At 36.9% G+C, this 26,404-nt stretch overlaps 3 protein-coding genes across 3 annotated transcripts in view; all 3 read right to left on the bottom strand.

Annotated features, from left to right (window-relative positions):
- Positions 1-2,015: 2,015 nt before the first annotated feature.
- LOC107697016 (lens fiber major intrinsic protein-like) lies at positions 2,016-4,140 on the bottom strand. Its single transcript, XM_016497633.1, has 4 exons — positions 3,768-4,140; positions 3,299-3,463; positions 3,125-3,205; positions 2,016-3,045 (listed from the first exon to the last, which is right to left on the bottom strand). Exons 1-4 carry the CDS (start codon positions 4,125-4,127, stop codon positions 2,929-2,931), a joined length of 723 nt encoding a protein of 240 aa, XP_016353119.1. The 5' UTR covers positions 4,128-4,140; the 3' UTR covers positions 2,016-2,928.
- Positions 4,141-7,095: 2,955 nt separating this feature from the next.
- Positions 7,096-12,067, bottom strand: LOC107696959 (aquaporin-4). Its single transcript, XM_016497535.1, has 6 exons — positions 12,053-12,067; positions 10,760-10,954; positions 10,024-10,185; positions 8,627-8,791; positions 7,669-7,749; positions 7,096-7,353 (listed from the first exon to the last, which is right to left on the bottom strand). The coding sequence occupies exons 1-6, from the start codon at positions 12,065-12,067 to the stop codon at positions 7,138-7,140; spliced, it is 834 nt and encodes a 277-aa protein (XP_016353021.1). The 3' UTR covers positions 7,096-7,137.
- Positions 12,068-20,401: 8,334 nt separating this feature from the next.
- baz2a (bromodomain adjacent to zinc finger domain, 2A) overlaps positions 20,402-26,404 on the bottom strand; it is a 44,945-nt gene continuing 38,942 nt past the window's right edge. Inside the window, exon 30 of the mRNA XM_016497630.1 lies at positions 20,402-22,228. Within this exon, the coding sequence (XP_016353116.1) occupies positions 22,069-22,228 (160 nt within the window). The 3' untranslated portion in view covers positions 20,402-22,068. The remainder of the gene's footprint in view (positions 22,229-26,404) is intronic.

Below are 26,404 nucleotides of genomic sequence, written 5' to 3'. Positions count from 1 at the left end.
TAAAATAGTTTAATGGGACTGAATTTGTATTTAACGTGGTTACAATTTAATAAAAACATTAGAAATTGATCATTATAAAACGTTTCCTTTCCAAGGTTATTCAATCAGCGAATATATTATTATACAGAAACATCACTAACTTTGATCTATGGCGAGTTTAAGCACTCTCAAAAAAACTAAACTATCGTTATAATCACTTAAGCTGTCTACACTGTGAAATTAATCTCTTGCTTACATTGTACATACCTCTGCGTGTCATGTAGCCTAATAAAATATGTTTAATGGGACTGAATTTGTATTTTACGTGATTACAATTGAATAAAAAACGTTTATACATTTAGTATAAAACGTTTCCTTTCCAATGTTATTCAAACAGCGAATAAATTATTATACAGAAAGTGACATTATCACTAACTTTGATCAATTGCGAGTTTAAGCACTCTCAAAAAACAAAACAAGACTATCATTATAATCACTTAAGCTGTCTACAGTGTGAAATGAATCTCTTACTTACATTGTACATACATCTGCGCGTCCGGAATTCAGTCAGCGAACGCGCGCGCACTCAAAACTGATGAGTTTCAGCGATGACTCATCTGAACGCCTCTTACGCCTTTCGGTTGCCGAAATAATTTAAAATTAAACTATTCACTCATTTTATGATTGATATGTTACATTTTAAAACAACTAAAAAAAATAACAGCACCACCTCTCTTGCGCGTGTTCACTTCTGAGTTGATATTCTGTGTTTCGGAGCAGCTCAAGATTACAGTCACATACAAGATAATCTGTTTTTCTTTTTCTCCTTGTAGCTGGAAATCAGCTCACAGACAATTTGAAGGGCTATATATATATTTTTTTTTAATAATTACAGTCTTGCTTGCGAGAACTCCGGTCTGACGCACGCGGGTTCTCGCGTTATTTCCTTATCACTTCTCGCGTGTGTTTTGTTGTGAAACATAGTTTGCGGACCAGACAGAGCTGTCGGCGATTCTTCCTATTGTGAAGTCATGCAGTGTGAAACCCCCTGTCGCCGATCCATCGTGCAATGTGAACACAGCAGCAACTGAATGCTACCCCAGATAGTCACGCAGTGTGAAAACAACGGCGATCCGACGACTTTGAAAATCGTGCAGTGTGAACTCGGCATTATTTTTGATGCGCAACCGAACCGTGTAACGTTATGTGCGCTCTCGGCGCACTGATTACTAAAACATCATGTTTCTGCTTGAACACAGTTCAGTCGTATATTCACGTAATTGTCAAAGTTAATGTACAGCAAGTGTTTTATAACGGATGCTCACCAAAGAGGCGTGTTTTAGAGAATTTTGTGAGGATCAGTGGTGTTTATGTAGCCTACATATGGGCTCCAAACACATACACAATCGCTTGTTCTGACTTTTTAATCACTGTTCACTAATAACGTCGAGCCGACTTCAGATCGCTGAGTCTCCACATATGCAGAATGCAAAATACATTTTTCATTTGTATTTTGGTGTGTTTAGTGATTCTGAATAGGGCCGTATAGTAGTTTATATGCAGTCCTTTGGCACGTCCCTGTGGTCTTGTTTGGTACGGCAGGTTGACTTGTGCTTATTTGTTAAAGTTACTTTATAATTGAGCTTTAGGTACTTTTAAGTACTTTTAAGTTGTAATGAATGCCTGCAGTGACATTTTTGCAAAGTATGCACTGAATATTTAAATATATCTTGAATTTGTTTTGTTAAAAAATAATTAAATGGAATTGAAAAGTAATAACACGAGAATGCAAAGGTTTTTGTGAATAGAACAGGTTGGGGGGATGATGGGGGGGCTTGCGGTATTGATTCGGAGAGGAGGGGGACCTCGGAGTAAAGAATGTTGAGAACCACTGCTCTAATTAAACCCCGCCATAATAAAACTCTACTGGCAGCTGAATGTTTTCGAGGTCACAAACTGTTGTACAACACCATCTAGTGTTAATATTAGTTCCTGCATCATTCACGAGCAAAATGAAGCATATGCGCATGTGATATATACAAACACTCTTTCTTTTTCATGTATTTATTTGCATTCAAATATGATTCATATTGCTTTTTTTGCCCAGTCATGGATGTTATCCTCAAACAAGATTTAATGAAAGGCAACACAGACACTGTAAACTTGAGAAGTAATTGCAAAGACCGGCTGTGTTTAAAACAGCTCAGTCCACGGGTGGTTTGTGTGAACATCAAGGTGAATGGAATATCATTGCAAACAATACACTTTGGGGTGTCTTCGAGTACCGTAAAAATAAGAAAGAAGGAAAAACATAAGCATGGTACAAACACGAGTGAGCTGTAATGATAAAAACCCAAAATAATTGCTCAGCTGACAGACACACTCACACATACACTTGATCATCATGCACAAGCTAAACACACGTACATACCTGGGCACGTTCTCCCTCACACACACAAAATGACCCACACATTTGCACTCACTTGCACACCCACGTGAAATTAAAAGTAAAAAGTGTGAAACCCTGGTTAAGTTGCATACATCCACATATTGGTGTTGTAGAAAACGAAGCTGAAAATGAATTGTGAAAGTGAAGTCAGATGAAAAGTGAAAAGCATGCCTAAATAAACAGCTCTAGCCCCGCCCACATCCACTCGAACCCTGCCTCAGCTCCGCCCCCTGCCCTGCATTAATATCAGCAACAAACCTAGAATACTAAACAAAATAGTGTACTCAATTCATCTCCCTTAATGATTTTAGCGAGGATATGCGACCCTCAGCGCGGGGTTTTATTAACTGAGGCGTATTGACTGTTTCTTGAGGCGGCGAGATGGTCCAGTGAGGTAGAGCCAGATTTCGGTCCACAGGTTCTTAGCAGGTTTATAGGGTTTGAGTCTTCAGCTCGATGGGCTCCCCGCGGGTCTCCTGCTGGTTCTCGGCCTCTGGGGATCAGCTGCCCTTGAGAGTGGCTAGCCGCTCGGAGAGACCCCGCATACGGGGAAACAGCATGAAATCATACAGGATGGCACCCATAGCGCCACCAATCATAGGTCCCACCCAGTACACCTGTCAGAAAAAGAGGGTCACTAAATACTTTATTCCTGTAGTGCGGGACAGTTTCAGTACTTTACTTTGCGTTTCTTACCCAGTGGTTGATGAAATTCCTCATGATGACAGCAGGAGCGAAAGATCTAGCTGGGTTCATGCCAGCTCCAGTGTAGTACATCTGATTCAAAGACAAACAGGGTACATTTTTGGTGTACTGCACACTTAAAATACTCACAAATGTTTATTCTAATACTAAAATATCCATTCTCACCCCCATCAGGTGGCCCATGGTGATAGAGAAGCCAATAGACAGAGCGGCAGAACCCAGACGGCCGTTTCGTCTCTCATCTGTGACGGCGAAAACACAAACCACCAACTGCATGGTAAGAAACACCTCCACTGTAGTCGCCATGCCGAGACTCATGCCGGGCTGCAGCTGCAGAGACATAAAGTATAAAAAAAGATTTAAAAGCCTGCAACATAGATATACAGTTCTGTAAGGGCCTATTAGCGCAGTACTGTGTACTTCTATAGTACTATATACAGTATGAATACAATAAATACGATTTCAATACATACAATTTATTAGATAAATAGATTTCCCATTAAAACACATTTGGACTCTTATAAACTCAAAATTAATTAAAATAAATAAAATAAAAATTAAGATTTATAAAATAAATAAAATATATTTTTATTACAAAATAAAATAAAATTCTTGTTTTTTGCGTCACTCTTACCGTGTTAAGTGCCAGTGTGCCTCTCATGTTGTTGGGTGTAACTCCATAAAGGGCCGCGGCTCCTGCCATGGCCCCAAGGCACTGAGCGCAGATGTAGAAGAAAGCTCGGAAAAAGGACATCTGAGAGCCGACTAAGTAGGCGAAGGTGACGGCCGGATTGATGTGTCCTCCACTGATGTGGCCGATGGATTGGATGAGCGTGGCAGCAGCGAAACCGAAGCAGAGGGCGGTGTGGAAGACATGGTACGGCCCGGAGGTCCAGCGTAACGCTGCGCCCATCCCGAAGAAAACGAAGAACATGGTGCCGAAAAACTCGGCGAACACCGCCCGCCAGAACATCATAGAGCGGAACTCCCACATCGTGATTTATGAGATCCAACTAAAATTAAAAACCGAAGCTTATTTAGAGTTAGCAAAAGTGGCTAAAGGAAGTGTCTTTGAGGAAAAAAATAAAAGTGTCCTTTTTAACAAGTACACAAAAAGTTAAATCCTTAACTAGTTGATCTGAAGCTGCCGCAAAAAAACAAAACAATCGAGGGCGAAAAGAGTGATGAAAGTCCACCTAATAGAACTAGCCGTTAGCTAAGGCCGTGTGGGAAGCCGCGAGTAAACGGTCACACATTTAGCCGCACACAAGTCGTCTCTGCCAGCGTTGTTTCTCTTCGCCTGCACAACACCCAGACTGCTAAAGAAACATGAGGTGTGTGTGGCTGTGTGTGTGCACGCGCAGAAGAACAAAACAATCGAGGGCGAAAAGAGTGATGAAAGTCCACCTAATAGAACTAGCCGTTAGCTAAGGCCGTGTGGGAAGCCGCGAGTAAACGGTCACACATTTAGCCGCACACAGGTCGTCTCTGCCAGCGTTGTTTCTCTTCGCCTGCACAACACCCAGACTGCTAAAGAAACATGAGGTGTGTGTGGTTGTGTGTGTGCACGCGCAGAAGATTTGGAGGGTTTTGTCAGAGAGATCTGAACATCGATGCTAAAGGCTAAATCTACAGGGCTAATTCTATATGAGCGACACAGAAGAGGTTACGGAGCATATCCTGCCCACACCTAGTAGAGCTGGTCTGATGGACCACAAAGGGGCCATAGGGGGCATTTATAATGGCTTCGGGGCCCAGCGTGACGACATAATCCCCCCCGAGAGGCAGAAGCTAAAGGGGGCATCCCATAGCAAGCACACGCCACTCACTTCTCTCTGCATTAAACTCATAGAGAGCGAGATTAAGACAGGAACACCAGGGCTCAAAGTGAAGGGGATGTATATTTTTGATGCCTATAGTGGCCTAAAGTACAAAACAGATCCACCAATCAGATTTTAGTGAGGTCATGAAATGTCTCATTAAAATTTGCTTTCGAAACGCTTATAAAAATCAGGAAAGTTGTGGATTTTTATCAGAACTTCATGTGGATTTAGGTTTGACGGGCGAGTTAGTGCTGACCTGAACTCACACACAGGCAGAACACACACACAACGCACATCCTCAGAATGATGCCACGCATCTGCACACACACAATGTGCGTCCGATCCGGCGGCTCAAGAGAGGCCCTATCGTTCTATCTATCTATCTATCTATCTATCTATCTATCTATCTATCTATCTCTGTCCGTCCGTCTGTCTGTCTATCGTTCTATCTATCTATCTATCTATCTATCTATCTGTCTGTCTCTGTCTGTCTGTCTATCTATCTATCTATCTATCTATCTATCTATCTATCTATCTATCTCCTTCCTTCCTAGTCTGTCTGTCTGTCTGTCTGTCTGTCTGTCTGTCTGTCTGTCTGTCATTCTATCATTCTATCGTTCTTTCTATCTATCTATCTATCTATCTGTCTATCATTCTGTCATTCTATCTACTGTTATACCGGTCTTTTTTTGGATGTAAAAAACTGTAAACATGATGGTGTAGATGTTTTTTTTTTCTTGAAAGAAATCAGTGCAGTGTGGTTTATGGATATGTTATTGAGTGCTGTTGGTGGTTCTGGTTTGTTCAGGGCAGAAGTGATTAGGCAGAGGTTTGTATTGTGTGTGGAGCAGGTCGTTTGTGGAGGGCCGGGGGGGCCTCATAGCCGGATAAAGCCTGGAAAATCCCTCTGTTAGAGGAGCTGATGGTGAATTAGGATCGCTGATCTCATCTGTTTTACTCCCTCACTTACACACACACTCACACTCATACACATGTATGCTGAACAAAACAAAATGCTGGCTGGCACTGTGTGGATGTTCATCATTGTTTAAGTGCATTTGTGTGTTATTAATAGCTGCTATGTATGATTTCTGCATGTATATTCTAGCATGAATGTGCAACACAGCTATGTCCATATGTAAACTTGAATATGTGTGTGCAAATTTATATGCATAAAAGGGGTGATATGGGAATATTGGCACTTAACATTGTGCATTAGCATGTTCAACATGCTTTCTGTAAGAACACAGAAACAAAACTATTGAATATTAAAGTTTATTAAATTCTGCTACAGTTACAAAGTGAAATGTGGATGTGAAGCAGCTGTGCTTTTTATTCCTATTTGATATAATTTACAGAAGATTATAGTTTGATATGATTTAAGTAAGAGTTTAAGAATCCCATTATTCATAAATATGAAAGTCAAACTAAATTAAAGTAAATCTTGTACATCTGCCTAAAAGAAAAAACAGTTATATTTCTTGTTATAAATAATTGAACAAAAGATATAATGACACTATCAACAAACACACTGACATATACACTTTAAATGTTGTTAAACACTTTCAGCTATAGCCATAAAATCACATTTAAGCTGAAATCCGGCAGCTATTTGGTTAACAGTGGATTTAGGAAAAAGAACATAATACTATTGAACCATAATAGCAAGCTCAAGCCACATAGGCATATGTTTGGCACTTTAATATCTATGCATGTGCAAGCTGAGGGTTTTTACACACGGTGTTAATTACATAGACAGCTTAAACAGTATAGTATACTGCTTCCGATCCACAACAGAACATTCTAGTACGAAAACATTTTTATAGAATATTTACAGACTTTTATGGATTAGATATTAATGTGCTAGTTAACTCTAAAGCCTAATGTATCATATTTGATATGCAAGTTTCCAAGGTTTCTGAATTATCAACATGTTCAAAACCATAATGAAAAACTTGTTTTTTTTCTCTCTACAGATTCAACAATCTGTTCACCTTCAAAAATAATAATAATAATAATAATAATTCCTAAATCTCTTGCTGCATCTCTCAATTCATGTTAGCATGGTTATGACGAAACTACACACGATCTGTTGTGTTCATGTTTCATAAATAAGAGCCATTGATTGGTTGTTTGTGACTAAATGTAAAAACCTGCATTCTGAAAGAAGTGAGCGTGAGCTTAGCTGTGCTCCAGTTTGTTGCCTTGTTTGTTTCTCATGGCGCTTTGTGTGACAGTGGACAGGGACGATCGAGACACGCTGGCCGTCTCCACAATCTCAATGTCCTTACAGGTCAAACAAGCCACCAGCTTCTGTCTGGACGCACTGGGGGCAAAGATGAACTCATGAGACACTCCAGCCAGCACTGCACCTAAGATTGGACCGATCCAGTAGACCTGAAAACAACAGAAAGCATATATACATAGCATTTAAAAAAACTGGTAAAAACATAAAATAACTCTGCACATCTATATTTATCTCAATATTTGTATTCAACCAATGCATTTAACTCTTTTCAGATTTCTAGGCCTTTGATTGCAGTAGTAAACTACAGCAGGGTAAATTCCTATACAGGTTCATGGGAGACCATGGTAAATATTTTTTTCATGCTGACATTTGCTCCAGCAGCTAAAGTTATTACGTTGTTGTTTTGTTGTATTCTAGATTTGATTAGTCAACAGAGCTGCTTAAAATAGTTTTGCTTTGCTTACCCAGTGATGTTCCCAATATCCAAGTATTATAGCGGGACCAAGAGAGCGAGCTGGGTTCAGACTGGCACCAGAAAACCTGCCCTAAATCCACACACACACATACGTTAAAATAAATAAATAAATATATGTATGTAAGTATGTACATATGTATGTGTATTTACAATAATACATGCAGAGGGAGGACAGAACAAAGGGATCATTATTCATAAAAAATATTATAAATAATAATTTAAAAAAATAGCTGTCCTGTAGCTCGACTAGCAATGCCAAAGTCATAGGGGAGGCACATACACTACTGTCCAAAGGTTTGGGGTCTGTAAGATTTTTAATGCTTTTGAAAGAAGTCTCTTCTGCTTACTAAGGCTGCATTTATTTGATCAACAATACAGTACTATTGTAAAATATTACGAAAATGTAAAAGATGTCATTTATTTCTGTGATGCAAAGCTGAATTTTCAGCATCATTACTCCAGTCTTCAGTGTCACATGATCCTTCAGAAATCATTCTGATATGCTGATTTGATGCTCAAGAAACATTTCTGATTATTATCAACAATGATAACAGTTGTGCTGCTTCATATTTTTGTGTAAACCTTGATGCATTGTTTTATTTAGGATTCTTTCATGAATCTAAAGGTCAAAAGTTAATTTATTTGAAATAGACATATTTTGGACGATATATCTTTACCGTCATTGTTGATCAATTTAATGTATCCTTGCCGAATAAAAGTATTTCTGTATTAAAATAAACTTGGGGTACTTTTTGCATATAGGCTGCCATATAAGTGTGATGAGGAATATTATGCAAAAATAACACTAATAGTAAAATGTCGATATAGCAGCGTACACCAAATATGGACAAATCAAAACATATAAGCAGGTTTACATTAGTCCCAAATTGAGACTCCAGGTCATACTGACACGCATCCAGAGCACACACACATTTGCACACACTTACAGCAATAAAGATGGCAGTGGTCACAGCAAACCCAATGGCTAAATTCCCTGGTTCATTTATTTCTCTCCTGCGTTGATCTTCCACAGAAAATACAGTGAAACCCAGGAGAAACGTGGCAAGCATCTCCATCCCAAGAGCTTGACCTGCGTTCATTTCCACTGGGACCTTCAGAGAAGGAAATGAGAAGGAATTTTTATTTGTAATAAATTGATTGATTGATTGAGTGATGTTAACATTGAGTGTCATCTCTGTATCTCTATGGACCGGAAAATAAGTGCAAAGAGCTCTAAGGAGCATAATTCTCAACACAACCCTGTATCAATTCATCAAATCAGTTTTCATTGGTCCTGCAACAACATATATACAGTATATATATATAGTAGTGTTGTCAAACGATTAATCACGATTAATCGCATCCAAAATACAAGTTTTTGTTTACATAATATATGTGTGTGTACCGTGTATATTTATTATGTATATATAAATACACACACATGCATGTATATATTTCAGAAAAATATTTTATGTTTATATATTAAATATATTTATATATAATGTATATGAATATAAATATATACATGTAAATATTTTAAAAATATATACTGTATATATGTGTATTTATATATACATAATATATATATTTTGGATGCGATTAATCGTGATTAATCGTTTGACAGCACTACTATATATATATATATATATATATATATAATAAGTCAACAAATGTGTGGATAGTTTATTTCTTTTTAAATTACATATGTGTTTTATGTTTTGTATCATATTTGATCAGGCTTTTATGGCTCATATAGTGAGAATATCAAGCTCATACTTGAGGAGGAAAATAACACCTGTATTTTATTCAGAGGTCTAACATGAATGAAGTTATGCAGTTTGGTGCAGATGCTGATATTTATATGACCATAAAGTAAGATGAAATTCTGATCACTTGTAATGTAAAGCAGTGAGATATTTGTAACAGTATAACACTACTTACATAAAATCCATATTGATATCAGTTGTCACTCTATGTCTTCTAATAACATGTCTTATTGAGATGTTATTTAAATATTTCGTTTTATGACCAAACCTCTGTAGTTTTTATTGTTGGGGTAAAACATATAATGCAATGCAATACAATGATGATAGAGAGATGAACAATAAATGCCTGATATATTTGATACTCACATTTTTAGGGAAGGGATGTAGTGGATTGTGTGCAACAGGTTTTGATCACATTTAACGTGTGTATGAAATATGATAGGGTTAATAGCCTTAAAATCAATGGGAGATTTCAGGTTGATAAAAAGCCTGACTCTAAAATCTGACAGGTGCATATGAATGTAGTTCCAGGACCAATGTTAATCAGAACATGTCCTGTGTGGTGAAAAGCTCTGAACCTTGTTGATGTAGTTCTGTGCTGTGGACTTCAGGGGCAGCGAGAGGTACATGAGGCCAGCCGCGAGGATCCCACCCAAACACTGAGCGAGCAGATACACCACAGCCCTCAACACATCCACCTTACGCGTGGCCAAGAGAGCCACAGTCACCGCAGGATTCACCTAACACCAATAACACACTATTAACTTTGGTAACACTTTATTTTAAGGTGTCCTTGTTACACGTTACATGTACTTACTATTATAATAACAATTAATTAGCACAATTACATGCAAGTAACCCTAACCCAAACCCTAACCATATAGTAAGTACATGTAGTTAATTAATATTACTCAGTACTTAAATGTAGGCCTATTATTACACTGTAACAAGGACACCTTAAAAAAAAGTGTAACCATAACTTTCCCACATATTTGTACTTATTCATTCCTTTGCACTTTCATTAATTCTTTAATCAATTCTAAACAACATTTATATCTATTATTTTTGCAGATTCTCTCATCCAAAGCAACACAGTGTATTCAAGGTATTATTATACAGCTTGGTGTTTCTTGGAAATGAACCCATGACCTTGATTTTGTACTCTACACTCTAAAAAATGCTGGGTTAAATACAACCCAGTACTGGGTACAATAGGGACAAACGCAGCAACTGGGCTGTTTTGACCCAGCATTTTTTAGAGTGTATGATTTACCAGTTGAGTTGCAAGAAAATAATTAAATCACATTTCTTTACCTGAGCCCCACTGATTTCACCAAAGCAATATCCCAGAACCACAGTCGCCATACCAGCAGCCAGTGCGGGGTAAATGGGCCCCGGAGAGGCCCCGTCCGGCCCCGGCACTAAAGAGCCCAGCACAGCAGATACAAAGACCAGGGAACCAAGAGTCTCTGCCAGAATCCCCTGCCAGAACTGACGGCTCCTCAGCTCCTGTGTGAGTCGACAGAAGAGATCAACGGCCGAACGAAAAGAAGTAACTGACATTAAACCTGTGATTAATTCACTACTTTACTATCAATAGCCAGTAAACAATACCCATTTATACGAATAAATTCCCATATTTATGTATTCGTATTTATATTGTATTTTTGTAACCATAAAACAACATGAATTCTCATGTGATAAGGCAAATATTTGTTTATTTTTTATTTTTTTTTACTAAATCAGTCATTACCTAAGGTGACAGTATATCCACAGAACAAAACCGAAACATTTTTTAGTTAGAATTAAAGACAATATAAAAGATACAATGACAATATCTCGATGCAAACTATTTTTAAATAAACTTCCAAACGTGCATTTAAATTCAAACCACAATTATTAGAGATAGAATACAGTTAAAACATGTTTTACTACATTTAAGTAGCTAAACAGCGTACTGCAGACACTAATGAATAAAATAAATAAAATGAGACACTATATAAAAGTCGTCAAGTCAAATTTATTTGTATAGCGCTTTTCACAATACACATTGTTTCAAATCAGCTTTACAGAAAATCATAACATTAATGACTGTTTATAAATACAATATAATTAATTGCTTAGGATAAATAACGGCTTAATATAAACATTATTAATATATATATATATATATATATATATATATATATATAATTTAATTTGTAATTTAAAATTAATAGTTGAAATTATTAAACTATTAAAATAGCATGATGTTAATGTTTATAATATGTTATAATCATAATGTTTCTCATTGTCTCGTTGCATTTAGCACATTAAATAAATAAATAATTAAATACATAAATAAATACCTTTTTGAAATCCAGATGTAACGTCACCATAAAATCCATTTATTCATTTTGGTAAAATGCGGGAAAAACATCAAACTTAAATCAACTGACACAAAAAAATGATGTCACCAAAACTCTTTAGCTGACATTTCATCATAAGTGCACCGTGAAACCTGATCATTCACACAAACTGGATCCACGTCAAATTGAATGCAAATGAAACTGAGTCTCTAGTAATAAAAAAACCTTGCCAATCAATCACTCTGATATTTGTCCTTACCTCCTTTATGGCCATTATAGTCCGTGTGTCTGTGCTGATGTTGTGTGTGTTTGAGGACATGGGCTGGACTGAAGGGCGTCTTCTGTAATTAATTGCAGCGGAGGACACTACAGGAGGCCCGGCACAAAGGGATCACCACCTCCCTCCGTCCCGCTACACACTGACAAACCTCACCATAGCATGATCATGAACATCAATTGGACACATGAAGCTTTAATTCACTATAACAACAAGCACCCTTGACAGCAGTCGCTAGATGCAGCAAGTCGCTCACCGCTTGATAGACAGCAAGCTGAACTGTGAGGCCGTTTATCATTATCTGCCACTGCTGGGTTTCAATGGCAACATCTTTCAATTATGCAAACCCTTTTATGGGAACCAATGCAAACCCTAAGTGCACACATATATTATCTACCGTTTCTCTCCTTTCATCATCCTGCTTGTGAAGTACTGTGATCATCGCCATGGCGACGGCCTGATTCAGTTGCCATGACACCTATTATGATGCTAGACGGCTCTTTAAAGTGGCCTGTTTCAGATGAGCTAAACTGCCAGAACTGACGGCTCCCCAGCTCCTGTGTGAGTAGACAGAAGAGATCACCGGCCGAACGAAAAGAAGTAACTGACATTAAACCTGTGATTAATTCACTACTTTACTATCAATAGCCAGTAAACAATACCCATTTATACGAATAAATTCCCATATTTATGTATTCGTATTTATATTGTATTTTTGTAACCATAAAACAACATGAATTCTCATGTGATAAGGCAAATATTTGTTTATTTTTTATTTTTTTTTACTAAATCAGTCATTACCTAAGGTGACAGTATATCCACAGAACAAAACCGAAACATTTTTTAGTTAGAATTAAAGACAATATAAAAGATACAATGACAATATCTCGATGCAAACTATTTTTAAATAAACTTCCAAACGTGCATTTAAATTCAAACCACAATTATTAGAGATAGAATACAGTTAAAACATGTTTTACTACATTTAAGTAGCTAAACAGCGTACTGCAGACACTAATGAATAAAATAAATAAAATGAGACACTATATAAAAGTCGTCAAGTCAAATTTATTTGTATAGCGCTTTTCACAATACACATTGTTTCAAATCAGCTTTACAGAAAATCATAACATTAATGACTGTTTATAAATACAATATAATTAATTGCTTAGGATAAATAACGGCTTAATATAAACATTATTAGACGGCTCTTTAAAGTGGCCTGTTTCAGATGAGCTAAACATGCAGTCAGGACCTTCTGTTGGCCTTTAGACTGAGAGGGGTTTTAGTTCAGTTTAATCTAATTCATCAGATCAGATGAGGCTGATAGAGCTTCACTCAAATGTGATTCATTTCTATTAACTTACAGTGTGTGCGTAATTATTAGGCACGTTGATACTCTGATCAATTCCAAACCACATCAATCTTAGTAATTACTATTCATTTTGTATTTAATCATTTATAAGTGATATAAAAATCCTATATAGTAAAAACTCCTAAAAATGACCCTCATTTAATAAGAATAAGGATTTTTTACCCAAGCAAAGCCTCTGAGAATCTGACACCTTGTACTTCTGGAGACTCCAGGAAGGATGCAGTTCTGGAAAATGGTGGCGCTGGAGACTAAATGCTTCCTAATTCTTTACATTAATTCTTAATTCCTTTGCAGTTAATGTGTCTTTTCTTCTCCATCTGTTTTTATCTGACCCTGCTGACCCACTGAGCATTTTTCTGACCAATGGTCATGTCTTAACGAGTTAAATCACTTTTTTTGGCTCATTTTATCTGTAAAAGAAGACGTGCCTAATAATACTGCACACCTGAATATAAGAAGTTTTTCACTTCCAGCCTTCTTGGACAATTATATATCACTCATAAATGATTAAATACAACATTAATACTATTTATTCAGACTGATGTGGTTTGGAGTTGGTAAAATGTGCTTGGAAAAAATTATGATCAGAATATCAATGTGCCTAATAATTATGCACGCACTGTAGACCACGCACACATTGAATTGTATGACCGATGCTATCCCTGTATTCTGGAGTATTGGCTACAGTGATTTAGCAATTGAACATCAGATGGGATGATTTAGGATGGCGGTAACTGCAAGGTTTGAAATGCTCTCAGCTAAAGAGTATAGATTTATGGAAAGACAGAAAGCTACAGTGGAGCCACACATTTACACGTAAACAGAAAACATTCCATGTCATATTAATGGAGTAAACTGATTCAAATCACCTGCCTAATATCATGTGCTGCCAAAACAGCTCTGATGTGTCGAGGCATGGAGTCCTGTGGTGTCTGACACCAAGACATTAGCAGCAGATCCTTTAAGGTCTGGGGCCTCCATGGATCAGATTTGTTGTGTAAGCATATATACTCAGTTGGACTGAGATCTGGGGAATTTGGAGGCCAAGGCAACACCTTGAACTTTTTTGTCCTCAAACCATTCTTTAACATTTTCTGCAGTGTGGCAGGGTACATTACCCAGCTCAAAAAGCCCACTGCCATCAGGAACCATCACTGCCGTGAAGAGTGAGCTGTGCAACATCAAAGTAACATTGATGCAGGACCCAAGGTTTCCCAAAAGAACATTGTCCAGAGCGTGAGACTGCCTTCTTCCCATCCCGCATCCCGCTGCCATCTCTTCCCCAAATGATGCACAAAGCCATCCACCTGATCTAAAAGAAAACGTGATTCATCAGACCATGCGACTCTATGGTCCAGTTCTGACGCTCACATGCCCATTGTAGACACTTTCACCTTGGGCGCCTGATAACGGGTTCACCGGATCTCCTTCCTTGGTTGGTATTAATCACTGCATATCAAGAAACCCCACAAGACTTTGCATTTTAGAGATGCTCTGTCCCATTTGTTTAGCTGTCACTATTTGTCCCTCCTCAAAGTCACTCAGATCTTTTCACTTGCCTGTTTTTCTTGCTTCCTACACATGAAATTTAAGAAGTGACTGTTCACTTGCTGTCTAATACATCCCATCCCTTGACAGGTGTCATTGTAATGATATAATCACTGTTATTCACTTCCCCTGTCAGAGGTTTTAATCAGTGTATGTATGTCTGACAGATTTTAACAACAGATGGCTCACACGATTAAATAATGTTCAGAAGCTGTGAACAGTATGAACAGTTTCTCGGAGAATTAACTCATGGGCATTTATTTATTGTGCACATTTTACATGTGAAAAAACAGCACTTATAAGTCTGCGATCCGCCGTAAAGCAAGAAGAAGAAGAAGACGCGTCACGCGCCGGCAGAAGAAGAAGATGCGAACGCGCTCAGGACAGTTCGTACACTGCGGTGAATCAGAGGTAAAAAACTATATAAATACTGTTCAGTTTCTTGCACAGACCGATCGTTTTGTGTCTTTACACATAAATGTATCGTCACGAGCCGCAGGGTTTAATTTGGTTTTGTTTGTGTATGTTTCTTTTGACTCTCAAAGCCGTGATTCCCATTCACCTCCATTATATGACTGACAGACTTCAACGGTTTGAGTTAAAAACCTTAGTTTGTGTTCTACTGAAGAAACAAAGTCACCTACAACTTGGATGCCCTGGGGGTAAGCAGATAAACATCAAATTTTCATTTTTGGGTGAACTATCCCTTTAATTTTCTTTTTCCTAATTAAAACTATTTCAAATTGTTAATTTTAGTTTGGGGTGAAATATAACTCGGGCATCGACAAGTTCTTGACAAGTTTTCATGAGATTCTCCTGAGGTCAATGATCAGTTGTGAAGAAAATGTGCAAATAATGATGAAATAGTCTTTCAACGTTCATCTCAACACACTTCTGGGGCAGCGCTCTAGAGGTGAATATGGATGGCATAGCGGCTGCTTGCAGGTCAGAGTGAAAGTTCAACTTCTCAGACTAGATCAAGGTCAGCATTGCCTTGGAGAGGTCAGGGGAGCAGGGAGTGTGTGCGTCCCGACTGTAATCCACTTCACGCTGCTGGTTTGTGGAGCTGTGATCCCCTCTTTTGTGAACCTAAACCCGGCGTAGGCCAGCGAGGGGAGGTCAATTTGACAGTGTAGAAACCCGCCTGCGTAACTTTTTTCCACACACAGAATGCTGACACCAACGGTACGTGTACACACACACACACACACACACACACACACACACACACACAGCAGCCAGAACTGCGCACAAGTGCATCACACAGCACTAAACTGCCAGCTAAGGGTTACTAGAAAAGAGCAGGATAGAGGAGGCTAAAACAGGGTTAGTAATAGTGAAGTTATAGCAAGACAACTAGAGCAAGATAAAGAGATTCCAAGTGTTTGGAAAGACTGTGTGGCTTAGGTTAAGTCACAAATCCATTTCATTTCATTAAACAACAAAACATTGAATGCTGCAGCTTTTCTCAGAGCTGACTTCATGTTTCTAAGCCATTTGTGCTGTAACGTTTAACCAGCTGATGTCCACATGATTTTAGTGGATGCATAAAGTCAGTTTTCCTCCAGTTCACACAGGCATGAAGAAGAACCACATTAACATAAAACACTAATGTTTGACAACCAGAAAGTGTCACAATACCTCATTTTGTCAGATATCAAATGTTTAGTCTTAATAACTATTTATTATTATTTAATCTTAAATATTAATATGTTAATTAATACATGAAATTTATACATTTTTATTAAATGTACTGTTTTTTAATACATAATTAATACATTTATTAAATAATAGCTTTTTAGCTTTAAAATGGTGCTTGTGTTATCCTTGTGCCAAATAAATGCCACTTCAAATGATATTCATACATTCAAGTGTGGCTTATGCATCTAAATCCATTATAGGGAACTCTATGCATTATTCAATTTTATTTTTTGTTTCATTTTTGGATGTTGTAATTTTATTTTGTTCAACACTTTTGCACCAGTTCATGTTAGTTAAAAAGTAAACGTAATTGCAACTTTTTAATCTCACAATTCTGACTTTTTGCATGCAATTCTGAAAAACAAAAAGTCTGAATTGTAAGTAACAATTGCAAGAAAAAAGTCAGAGTTGTGAGTCACCTTTTTGAAACAAGCTTCCAGTTGCATTAGTAATGTGCCTTAGAAGCAAACTCAAACGTGAAAATATGTACAATTTTATAGGGTTCAAATGATAGAAAACTGCACGATCTGAATTCTTAACTCGAAAACACATTAAAGTCTCTGAAATGCTGGTTTCCAGTTACAGAGGATTTGTAAATTAAAACAGTGACTACAGTATACTGCCAAAAATCAGACCCTGAAACAAGTTAAAAGCAAGTCATTTTTAAGTACTTAAGGACTAAGGACTATTGTGTTTGTAGAGTAAAACGTCAATACTCAAAACTGCTATTATGTACATTTTTCAGGGTCATCACTACAATTCAACAAGGTCCAAGACAATGCTTTCATGATTTTTAGAAACTGTACAGAAAGAAGATTTTTTATCAAATTAAACAAATACAGTAAGACTCTAAACATAACAAAATGAGCAGTTCCAGATATGTAAAGAGAGCAGGCCCAGCTGGGACAGACAGCAGCCTGAGCTGCACCAACACAACACAACAGCCCCTCTGCTCCACATAACACAGAACACTCCCATTCTGCCAGGCACAATTGTTAAAAACTGGTTTGTTTTCATGACGCTAATGGTGTGGAAACCTTTCTAAAATCACAGCTTCCAGATACCGGGAGAAGTTTTTCTTTGTAAACTCCAAATATAGGTCACTCTAGAACTATTTAATGACACACATTGAAGATTAGCAGACAGAATGTCAGTCAGTAAGCGATAAGCTGTTTCCTTACAAAAGGAATTTAACGTCCTGAAGAATATCCTCCACTGACATTCATTCGAAACACTAAAGCTGCGTCTGCATACTGTCTGAATAGGTAATGCATTCAATTTGGAACTATTTCCAAAAGCTATAATTAAGTACCTCGTTTGAATGAGAACTTAGTGACCGTTAAAAAAAACGAATGTAACGTTAAAAACTACATTTAAAAACTGGTTTGTTTTCATGACGCTAATGGTGTGGAAACCTTTCTAAAATCACAGCTTCCAGATACCGGGAGAAGTTTTTCTTTGTAAACTCCAAATATAGGTCACTCTAGAACTATTTAATGACACACATTGAAGATTAGCAGACAGAATGTCAGTCAGTAAGCGATAAGCTGTTTCCTTACAAAAGGAATTTAACGTCCTGAAGAATATCCTCCACTGACATTCATTCGAAACACTAAAGCTGCGTCTGCATACTGTCTGAATAGGTAATGCATTAAATTTGGAACTATTTCCAAAAGCTATAATTAAGTACCTCGCTTGAATGAGAACTTAGTGACCGTTAAAAAAAACGAATGTAACGTTAAAAACTACATAAAAAAAAAAACTAAACTATGTACAAGGCATACAGGGTAATTCATTCCAGATGTAAGTGTATGAATGAGTCATTGAATCATTCACTCAGCAGGTTTTGTATGGAAGGCCGTTTCCGTGGTTAAGGCTAGAAGAGATAGGCTACAGCAAAAACTATTGGGCATGTGCACATCAATATAGCGTCATTTTTCTCACACTGTACAACAATAATGACTGTTTTTGTATTATTAATAAGGGGTAGGTTTAAGGTTGGGGTTGGTGTAGACGTTAATAAAACACAATCTAATAGGCAGAAAATGTAATTTATTCTTAGCTTCCGGTTTTTGCTGCATTCCTTCTAGCCACAACCCGTTTCCACCACTGAATAAAAAATGAAAGGTAATTGTGACTTTTTCTCTGACAATTCAGACATTTTTTTCTTCAATTGCGAGTTCACATCTCGCAATTCTGACTTTTTAGGAATTGCGTGGTAAAAAAAATTTTCTCAGTATTGTTAGATATAAATCTTTGTAAACTCCAAATATAGGTCACTCTAGAACTATTTAATGACACACATTGAAGATTAGCAGACAGAATGTCAGTCAGTAAGCGATAAGCTGTTTCCTTACAAAAGGAATTTAACGTCCTGAAGAATATCCTCCACTGACATTCATTCGAAACACTAAAGCTGCGTCTGCATACTGTCTGAATAGGTAATGCATTAAATTTGGAACTATTTCCAAAAGCTATAATTAAGTACCTCGCTTGAATGAGAACTTAGTGACCGTTAAAAAAAACGAATGTAACGTTAAAAACTACATAAAAAAAAAAACTAAACTATGTACAAGGCATACAGGGTAATTCATTCCAGATGTAAGTGTATGAATGAGTCATTGAATCATTCACTCAGCAGGTTTTGTATGGAAGGCCGTTTCCGTGGTTAAGGCTAGAAGAGATAGGCTACAGCAAAAACTATTGGGCATGTGCACATCAATATAGCGTCATTTTTCTCACACTGTACAACAATAATGACTGTTTTTGTATTATTAATAAGGGGTAGGTTTAAGGTTGGGGTTGGTGTAGACGTTAATAAAACACAATCTAATAGGCAGAAAATGTAATTTATTCTTAGCTTCCGGTTTTGGCTGCATTCCTTCTAGCCACAACCCGTTTCCACCACTGAATAAAAAATGAAAGGTAATTGTGACTTTTTCTCTTACAATTCAGACATTTTTTTCTTCAATTGCGAGTTCACATCTCGCAATTCTGACTTTTTAGGAATTGCGTGGTAAAAAAAAATTTCTCAGTATTGTTAGATATAAACTCGCAAATGCGAGTTATAAAGTCAAACTGCAAGATATAAAGTCAGAATTGCGAGATACAGTATAAACTCTCAATTCTGAGAAAAAGTCAGAATTTTGAGTTTTTAATCATGCAATTCAGAGAAAAAAGTCTGAATTGTTAGATTATATAAGTCACAATTACCAGTGGTGGAAACGGCCTTCCACATGATTGAAAACACTTCATGTTTTAAAAAAAAAAAAAATAAGAAAAAAAAAATGAGGTAAATTATGTACTATAAATATGGACTATATAGTAGGGAAGTATTAAGACAGGGTAATTTACTCTGGATCAAAATGAATCCATGAGTCACTGAATTATTCACTCAATTGGATCATTCAAAAGCACTGATTCGTTCAGATAACTGTTGCATGGAGACACGCAACAATTCTCCTTGGACTTCAGTTGGAACTATTTTCGGTGCTGAAGAAAAATAGACAAACTGTGATTGTAAACATTGTGTACAAAATATAACTTGCTCAATATTATCTTATTTGTTGACATTGTATAAAAGCAAAATTACACCTGCAATCATGGGAATGCTTATGTTTGGAGTATTCTTGCTTATGCAATATTGCATAAACATAAAACTTCATTACCAGACACAATACAGTTCATAAACACATTAAAGAGACAAGTTTTCATCTACTAGATGTGGTTTTATTTCCGCTTACAGTACATTCTACAGATGCACGCGTGTTACATTACCTTGAAACAACATGGTCATTTAATGTCGCCTCTTAAAAACTATATATTGGTCCTAAAAATATAGAAAGGAACAAATTTAAAGTCACAAAAACTGTACATTATTAAAAATTCACTAGACACCACATTTGGTTGAGTTTTCTTGTACTGTCTTCAGGTTTTACCGTCTGTAAAAAAAAGCGAAGCAAATATGTCCCTTTTGTATGATGAGGAACACCGAGTGAATGACGCACTGCCTACTGCGCGGATCGAGTTCAGTGTATGAAAACATGGCAAATGAACATGAATAGTGTGCTCTACTGCGCTCCTCTACTCAGTGCACTAAGAAAAATTAAGAACTAAGGGAATTTTTATGCGTCAGTTACACCAGTAATGATGCAAGGCATTTTCATTTGAGAAAGCATGGTTAGTCAAAAGATTAGTGTGTAAAAAAAAAAATAAAAAAAAAAGGCCTTTTTAAGGGAGTTGGTCCAGGTTCAAACACACACACATCATTAAAACACATAAAACAGTCTAAACATCTGAGGATGTGGCAGTTTCAGAAACCCAACAAACTGCCATGTTCATGAAAACCAAGATCAAACCAGATCAATCATACTGAAGAGACAGCGAAGATATTGTTCCGATGAAAAATAAGTGTCGCTAAACAAAACTATACTGCCGTAAGTACGTACATATCCTTTCCATATAAACCAATATCAATACAGTCTAAAGTTTTTTTTTCCCCACAGACAATAGTCATACACCAAGCAAAAGCTTTGAAAACGGCTATCTAGCTAGCAGAGCTTAAAAACAAGAAAGTTAAAACCGGCCTTTCGTTGCATCAGTTCTGCTGTTGGCTTTACGTCAGATTTCCATATGAACAAACACTGATTTCTTTCTGGGTTTGGGGGGCGTGACAGAAAAAATACCTAAATACTAGTAAAAGATGTCAATCCTCCAGTTTATAAGACCAATACTCTACAAGCAAAAGAAGCGAGTTACACGTGATATAGTATGTTTACTGGCCATTTCATGAGTCACCTATACATCTCTCTACGACGTGGTCTGCACAGGTTTACTACAGTCTATTGCTATTAAATAATCCCAACTATTTTTTTTATGTCTTTAAGTGTATATATAGCATATAATAAAAATATACTGAGGAAATTGCTTCTAGTCTCGAAAGCACGTTACATTTTCAGTCAAGGGGACACGGGTGGTCCACGACCTATACATTATGGAGCAGAAGGCTTCGAGTAAAATGGTCGAAAAAGTGAGAACATCCTGATAGAGGTGTGTCTGCGACACGTGACATCTAGTGTGACCCGATCAAGTCCTGAAGAAGTACTTCTACTCCGAAGGAGCGACGGACGAAGCTGAATAAAGAGGAGACGTTTATACGCCGTAATACCAGGTGATGAAGAAATGCTTTAAGCTTATCAAGGCGGGTGAGGGGGACAAACAGATACTTGTAAAACTAACAGAACAAATCTATACATATATCTACACGTGTATGCATACAGAGGGCTGGCTCTCCAGACAGAGTTTTTAGTAGTAATGAGCATCAAAGGGGCATGGCGTTCGAGTGCTTCCTCCCATGCAGCAGAGGGCAGCGTCTCTATTTGTCCTTGTTGTCGTAAAACTCCGCCCAGCGGCTCTCGAAGAAGCACCGCATGGAGTGTCCGGCCTTGCCCACCTCCGACGTGTCCTCGTTGAAGAGCTCGCAGTTGTTGAAGATCAGCTGAGCGTCGGCAGCAAACTCCTCACAGCTGCAGTACCTGAGACACACGGGCGTAAACACAGACACAGTCTTACACGCTAATCAGGTTATTCACTCCACCGCAAAGCCTGATCACCCAGACGCGATGTCAAATACAGATAAACTGTGACAAATTCTTTTGAAGTTTATTTTGTTGTGAAACATTTTTCAGGTTATAACATAACAATCAGTAACAACTAAGAACTCACATAAGATGAGGCATCAATTTTTTATCAAACGTAATACATTTTTTAGTTAAAGAAAACGTAAGAGTTTATACAAGTAAAAATCTATTAATTATATCTTTACAAGAGTTCAAATGTTAATGACTAAAATTACTAAAAATATGTAATAAATTATTATTATTACTTCTATCATTTTATTTTATTATTTAATATATATATATATATATATTAGGGATGTCAATTTTCGATCATTTCCATGATCGATCATCTTTTAAATTAACGATCAATTAATCGATTAATCGTTAACCGTAATGCTGCAAAATGCGTCTATGCAGCCCGGCATGACAGGATGTGCAAAAGTTACTTAAAAAAAAAAAACTGCTTTCGCACCCGATTTAAAGGGGATTTAGTCTGAATAAAATGCTAGTAGCAGGATTGTAAAATGAATAGATGTGATTATGATCATTTGATAAAATGAAGAGAGCTCGTTTGAGATCATTTTACTTTGTTGACTGTTTCCTATCCCGTCACGGAGACCGCTGAACGCGCCTCTTTAAATGGTTTCGTGGTGCTCGTTATTGTATTTTAAAACACTATTGCAATGTTTTCAACTGACATTATGGCATTTAAAATAAAATGATCCCAAACGTAACTGTGGCGCGTGTGGCTGTGCTGCGCAGTCAGTGAACCGCTTCCATCGGCGCTGCTGCAGCAAAACACACTGTTGCTCACATCAAACATTATCATGTGATATTATGACCAGTACTTAATTTGATCCTGATGGATCCTGTTCCGGAAAATGTCAGATTTTAATTAATGAAACATGGACAGTGGCCACAAATTAATAAGTCGTAGTAACGAATTAACAAGTTGTAGGAATGAATAGCCTATCTGTCCTGTGTCCCACAGCCCTGTAAAGCGCAGAGCCCCATATGAAAGAATTATCTGTGGAAATGACTTAGTTACTACATTTCTATTGCTTTCCATGTTTAAGAACTTTGTGTTGTTTCTATTTTAATGTACTTTTAAAGTTTAAATCACATTAAAAGCTTAATTTGTACATTATGAATGAATGATGATGCATTTATATACCATCACCGTCAGGGCCGGTTCTAGACATTTGGAGGCCCCCACCCAAAAAGCACTTGAAACAAATATGATTCCTAACCTTTTTATCTATACATTTCATCTTAAAATTTGTGTATTTTTACTTATACAGTACCGGTCAAAATTATGGACACATTACTATTTTTTATGTTTTTGAAAGAAGTCACTTGTGATCATCAAGTCTGCATTTATGTGATCAGAAATACAGAAAGAACTATAATATTGTGAAATTAATTTTTTTTTTTAATTAAAATTTTTTTAATGGTTTTCTATTTTTACCATACTTTAAAATATACATTTCTGTGAGTCATCAATAATCCAGTCTTAAGTGTCACCTTCAGAAATCATTAATATGCTTCATTATCAATGTTAGAAACAGTTGTGCTGCTTAATATTTATTTGATAAACTGTGATACAGGATTTTTGATGTTTAAAAGTAAAAAAAAAATAAAAAAAAATAACAGCATTTAGCCTATTTAAAATAGAAATCGTTTATCTAGAAATCTTTACTATAACTTTTTAGTCAATTTAACACATCCTTATAAAAGTATAAATTTCTTATAAAAAATAAATACTGACCCACTGAATTGCAAACTTTTGAACGGTATTGTTGTTGTTTCTATTTTAAATTAATGCTGTTCTTTCTTTTTTCTTTTCTATTTCACAATATTACAGTTTTTTTCTGTATATTTGATCAAATAAATGTAGGCTTCATGAGCATAAGAGACTTATTTCAAAAACATTAAAAACAGTAATGTGTCTAAACTTTTGACTGGTACTGTCTGTACAGATTAATTAAAACTTTATCTAAAGTAATCTCTTTTTTTTGTTTGTTGAGGATGTTATTATAGCCGTGATATTATTATCACTTCAGTTAACGAACATCAGGTTCTTGTATTGTTTTTGTTTTTTTCCTAGCTGGGTATGGGCAGGATTTCCCCCTCCCCTTTAATCAATATTGACTACAGATATTGTCATAGTAATATGAATAATATGATATTATGTATTGCATTGTTACCATATGCACTATATACAAAAATCAAGTGGAAGTGAAAGAGACAATCATTACTAAGCAGAAAAGTTAATTTCTAGTTAGTTGAAACTGAAATGAAGTGTTATGTTAGAGCAGTAATGTAATCATCAGCAGAATTTAGAAGATACACATTTGAGTTGATATTTTTGAAACATTAAAAATGTTCTAGTGTGTTTGATTACAAACTCCTTTGCTTTTACTTTTGTAGCTATTTTGCTAGTCAGCTGCCAACACGATATCATTCATTGTAAGCGCAAATTCAACGCGTCGCGTATGGGCCCATTAATGCCGCTCACGCTCTTTTAAACTTGTAATAAAACGGTGAATCATCTGTCCGACAGAACAAGTTGATTTTTAGAATACATTGCAATCACTCCAAAATAGATGACGACACCTCACACACCTGCATTAGCAGCTGTACTTCATTGGGTCCCTATTTAGTCTTTTTCTTCTTTACAGCAAACAATCAGAAGGCTGACCCACTTTGAAACAGCAACATTAAGTGGTTTAATTACAGGTGAGTGACAATTCAACTATATCCAATGAACAATGAGGCTAGTATTTTGCTGCCTGTCTTGACTGATGGACTAGCATATGTTGGGGATGTTACGGTTATGGATGCCCCGCCTCAAAGCCAGATCGAGGCCCTAGGCAATGGACCTTTTTCACATTTCCGGGTTTCTCAGCAGAAGAACTCATCATAGTTGGGTAAAATTCTACAGCAGTGAATGGGAGTGTAACATAGGATGCATGACAATCAAGGTGCGGATCCATCTGTGAGCTTTATTCAAAAACGTGGTCAAAACAGGCAAGGGTTGATACCGGAAAAACAGTGTTAGACAGGTCAAGACAAAAGAGTAATTCAAGGTACAGGCAATGGTCAATTAGCAGCAAACAGTATCCAAAAGGGCAAGACAAAGGGTAATCCAAAATACAGGCTAAAGGTCAGGGCATGCAGAGAACAATCACAAAACAGAATAACAGTCCAAGATAAAAAAAAAACACAAAAGACAAGGCAAGGCAAGGCAAGAAACGTTACAGGCTAAACAATTCTTGACCCCGAGTGATGGTGAGAGTGTGGTATTTATAGTGTGTGTGTAATTGGCTGCAGGTGAGTCCGTCACCAGAGTAGTGAAATGGATTCTGGGAAATGTAGTCTGGAGAGAGATGTGACAGTTTGTGTAAATGTGATGATGGTGATCTCCGGTGATGGTCTGAAAGCCGCCCCAAGGAGCGGCTTCCAGACGCTCCTAACACAAGAGAGTTCAAGAAGTGGAGGATCTGGGAACTGAGGCAAGGCAGGCGGAGCAGGGAATTGGTTAGCTGGAAAATGTTACATCGCGACCATGCTTTTGGATGCCGTTCGAGCCCATACAGAACAGAGCCCTTTGTTCTGGTTTGCCGGTTGGTCACGAATTTCAATAATATCAATAATATTTAGGCATTGTTTATTTTCCTAAATCTTCACCGTCTAACCCTCTAATTTCGTTTATTGTCATTATTGTCATTCACTTTTTATCACTGTTTTTTAATCGATTGCATCTCTTATCGACAATTAATCGATCATCGATTAATCGTTGACATCCCTAATATATACAGTATATAGGGGTGTAGTGGTACACACATTCGCTACTGTGTGAATTATTATATTTCATAAGACATTTGAGCAGAAATTATTTAATTTTATTACTGGATTTACAAGTTTTTGTACAATTTACATGTTTGCATACAATTTTTTTTCTTGAGTGTTGATTATTATATCTAATAATAAATAGTAACTGAATTTAAAAGTTTAGTAAACTTGTGTAAACCTCTGTTCAATATAATTTATATCTATCCATCGATCTATCCATCCATGTGCATGTGCGTA

This window comes from Sinocyclocheilus anshuiensis, unplaced genomic scaffold, assembly GCF_001515605.1.
Source record: "Sinocyclocheilus anshuiensis isolate Anshui unplaced genomic scaffold, SAMN03320099.WGS_v1.1 scaffold130, whole genome shotgun sequence".
Taxonomy (NCBI): domain Eukaryota; kingdom Metazoa; phylum Chordata; class Actinopteri; order Cypriniformes; family Cyprinidae; genus Sinocyclocheilus; species Sinocyclocheilus anshuiensis.
This window is presented reverse-complemented; position numbering and strand designations above follow the sequence as displayed.

Coding starts and splice junctions, on each gene's coding strand:
- LOC107697016 (XM_016497633.1), bottom strand. CDS start 4,127: ATGTGGGAGTTCCGCTCTATGATGTTCTGGCGGGCGGTGTTCGCCGAG. Junction 3,464..3,767: donor GCACACTGGCACTTAACACG/GTAAGAGTGACG, acceptor ATGTCTCTGCAG/CTGCAGCCCGGCATGAGTCT. Junction 3,046..3,124: donor GGAATTTCATCAACCACTGG/GTAAGAAACGCA, acceptor TTTTTCTGACAG/GTGTACTGGGTGGGACCTAT.
- LOC107696959 (XM_016497535.1), bottom strand. Junction 8,792..10,023: donor CACAGAACTACATCAACAAG/GTTCAGAGCTTT, acceptor CCTTCTCTGAAG/GTCCCAGTGGAAATGAACGC. Junction 7,354..7,668: donor GATATTGGGAACATCACTGG/GTAAGCAAAGCA, acceptor TGTTGTTTTCAG/GTCTACTGGATCGGTCCAAT.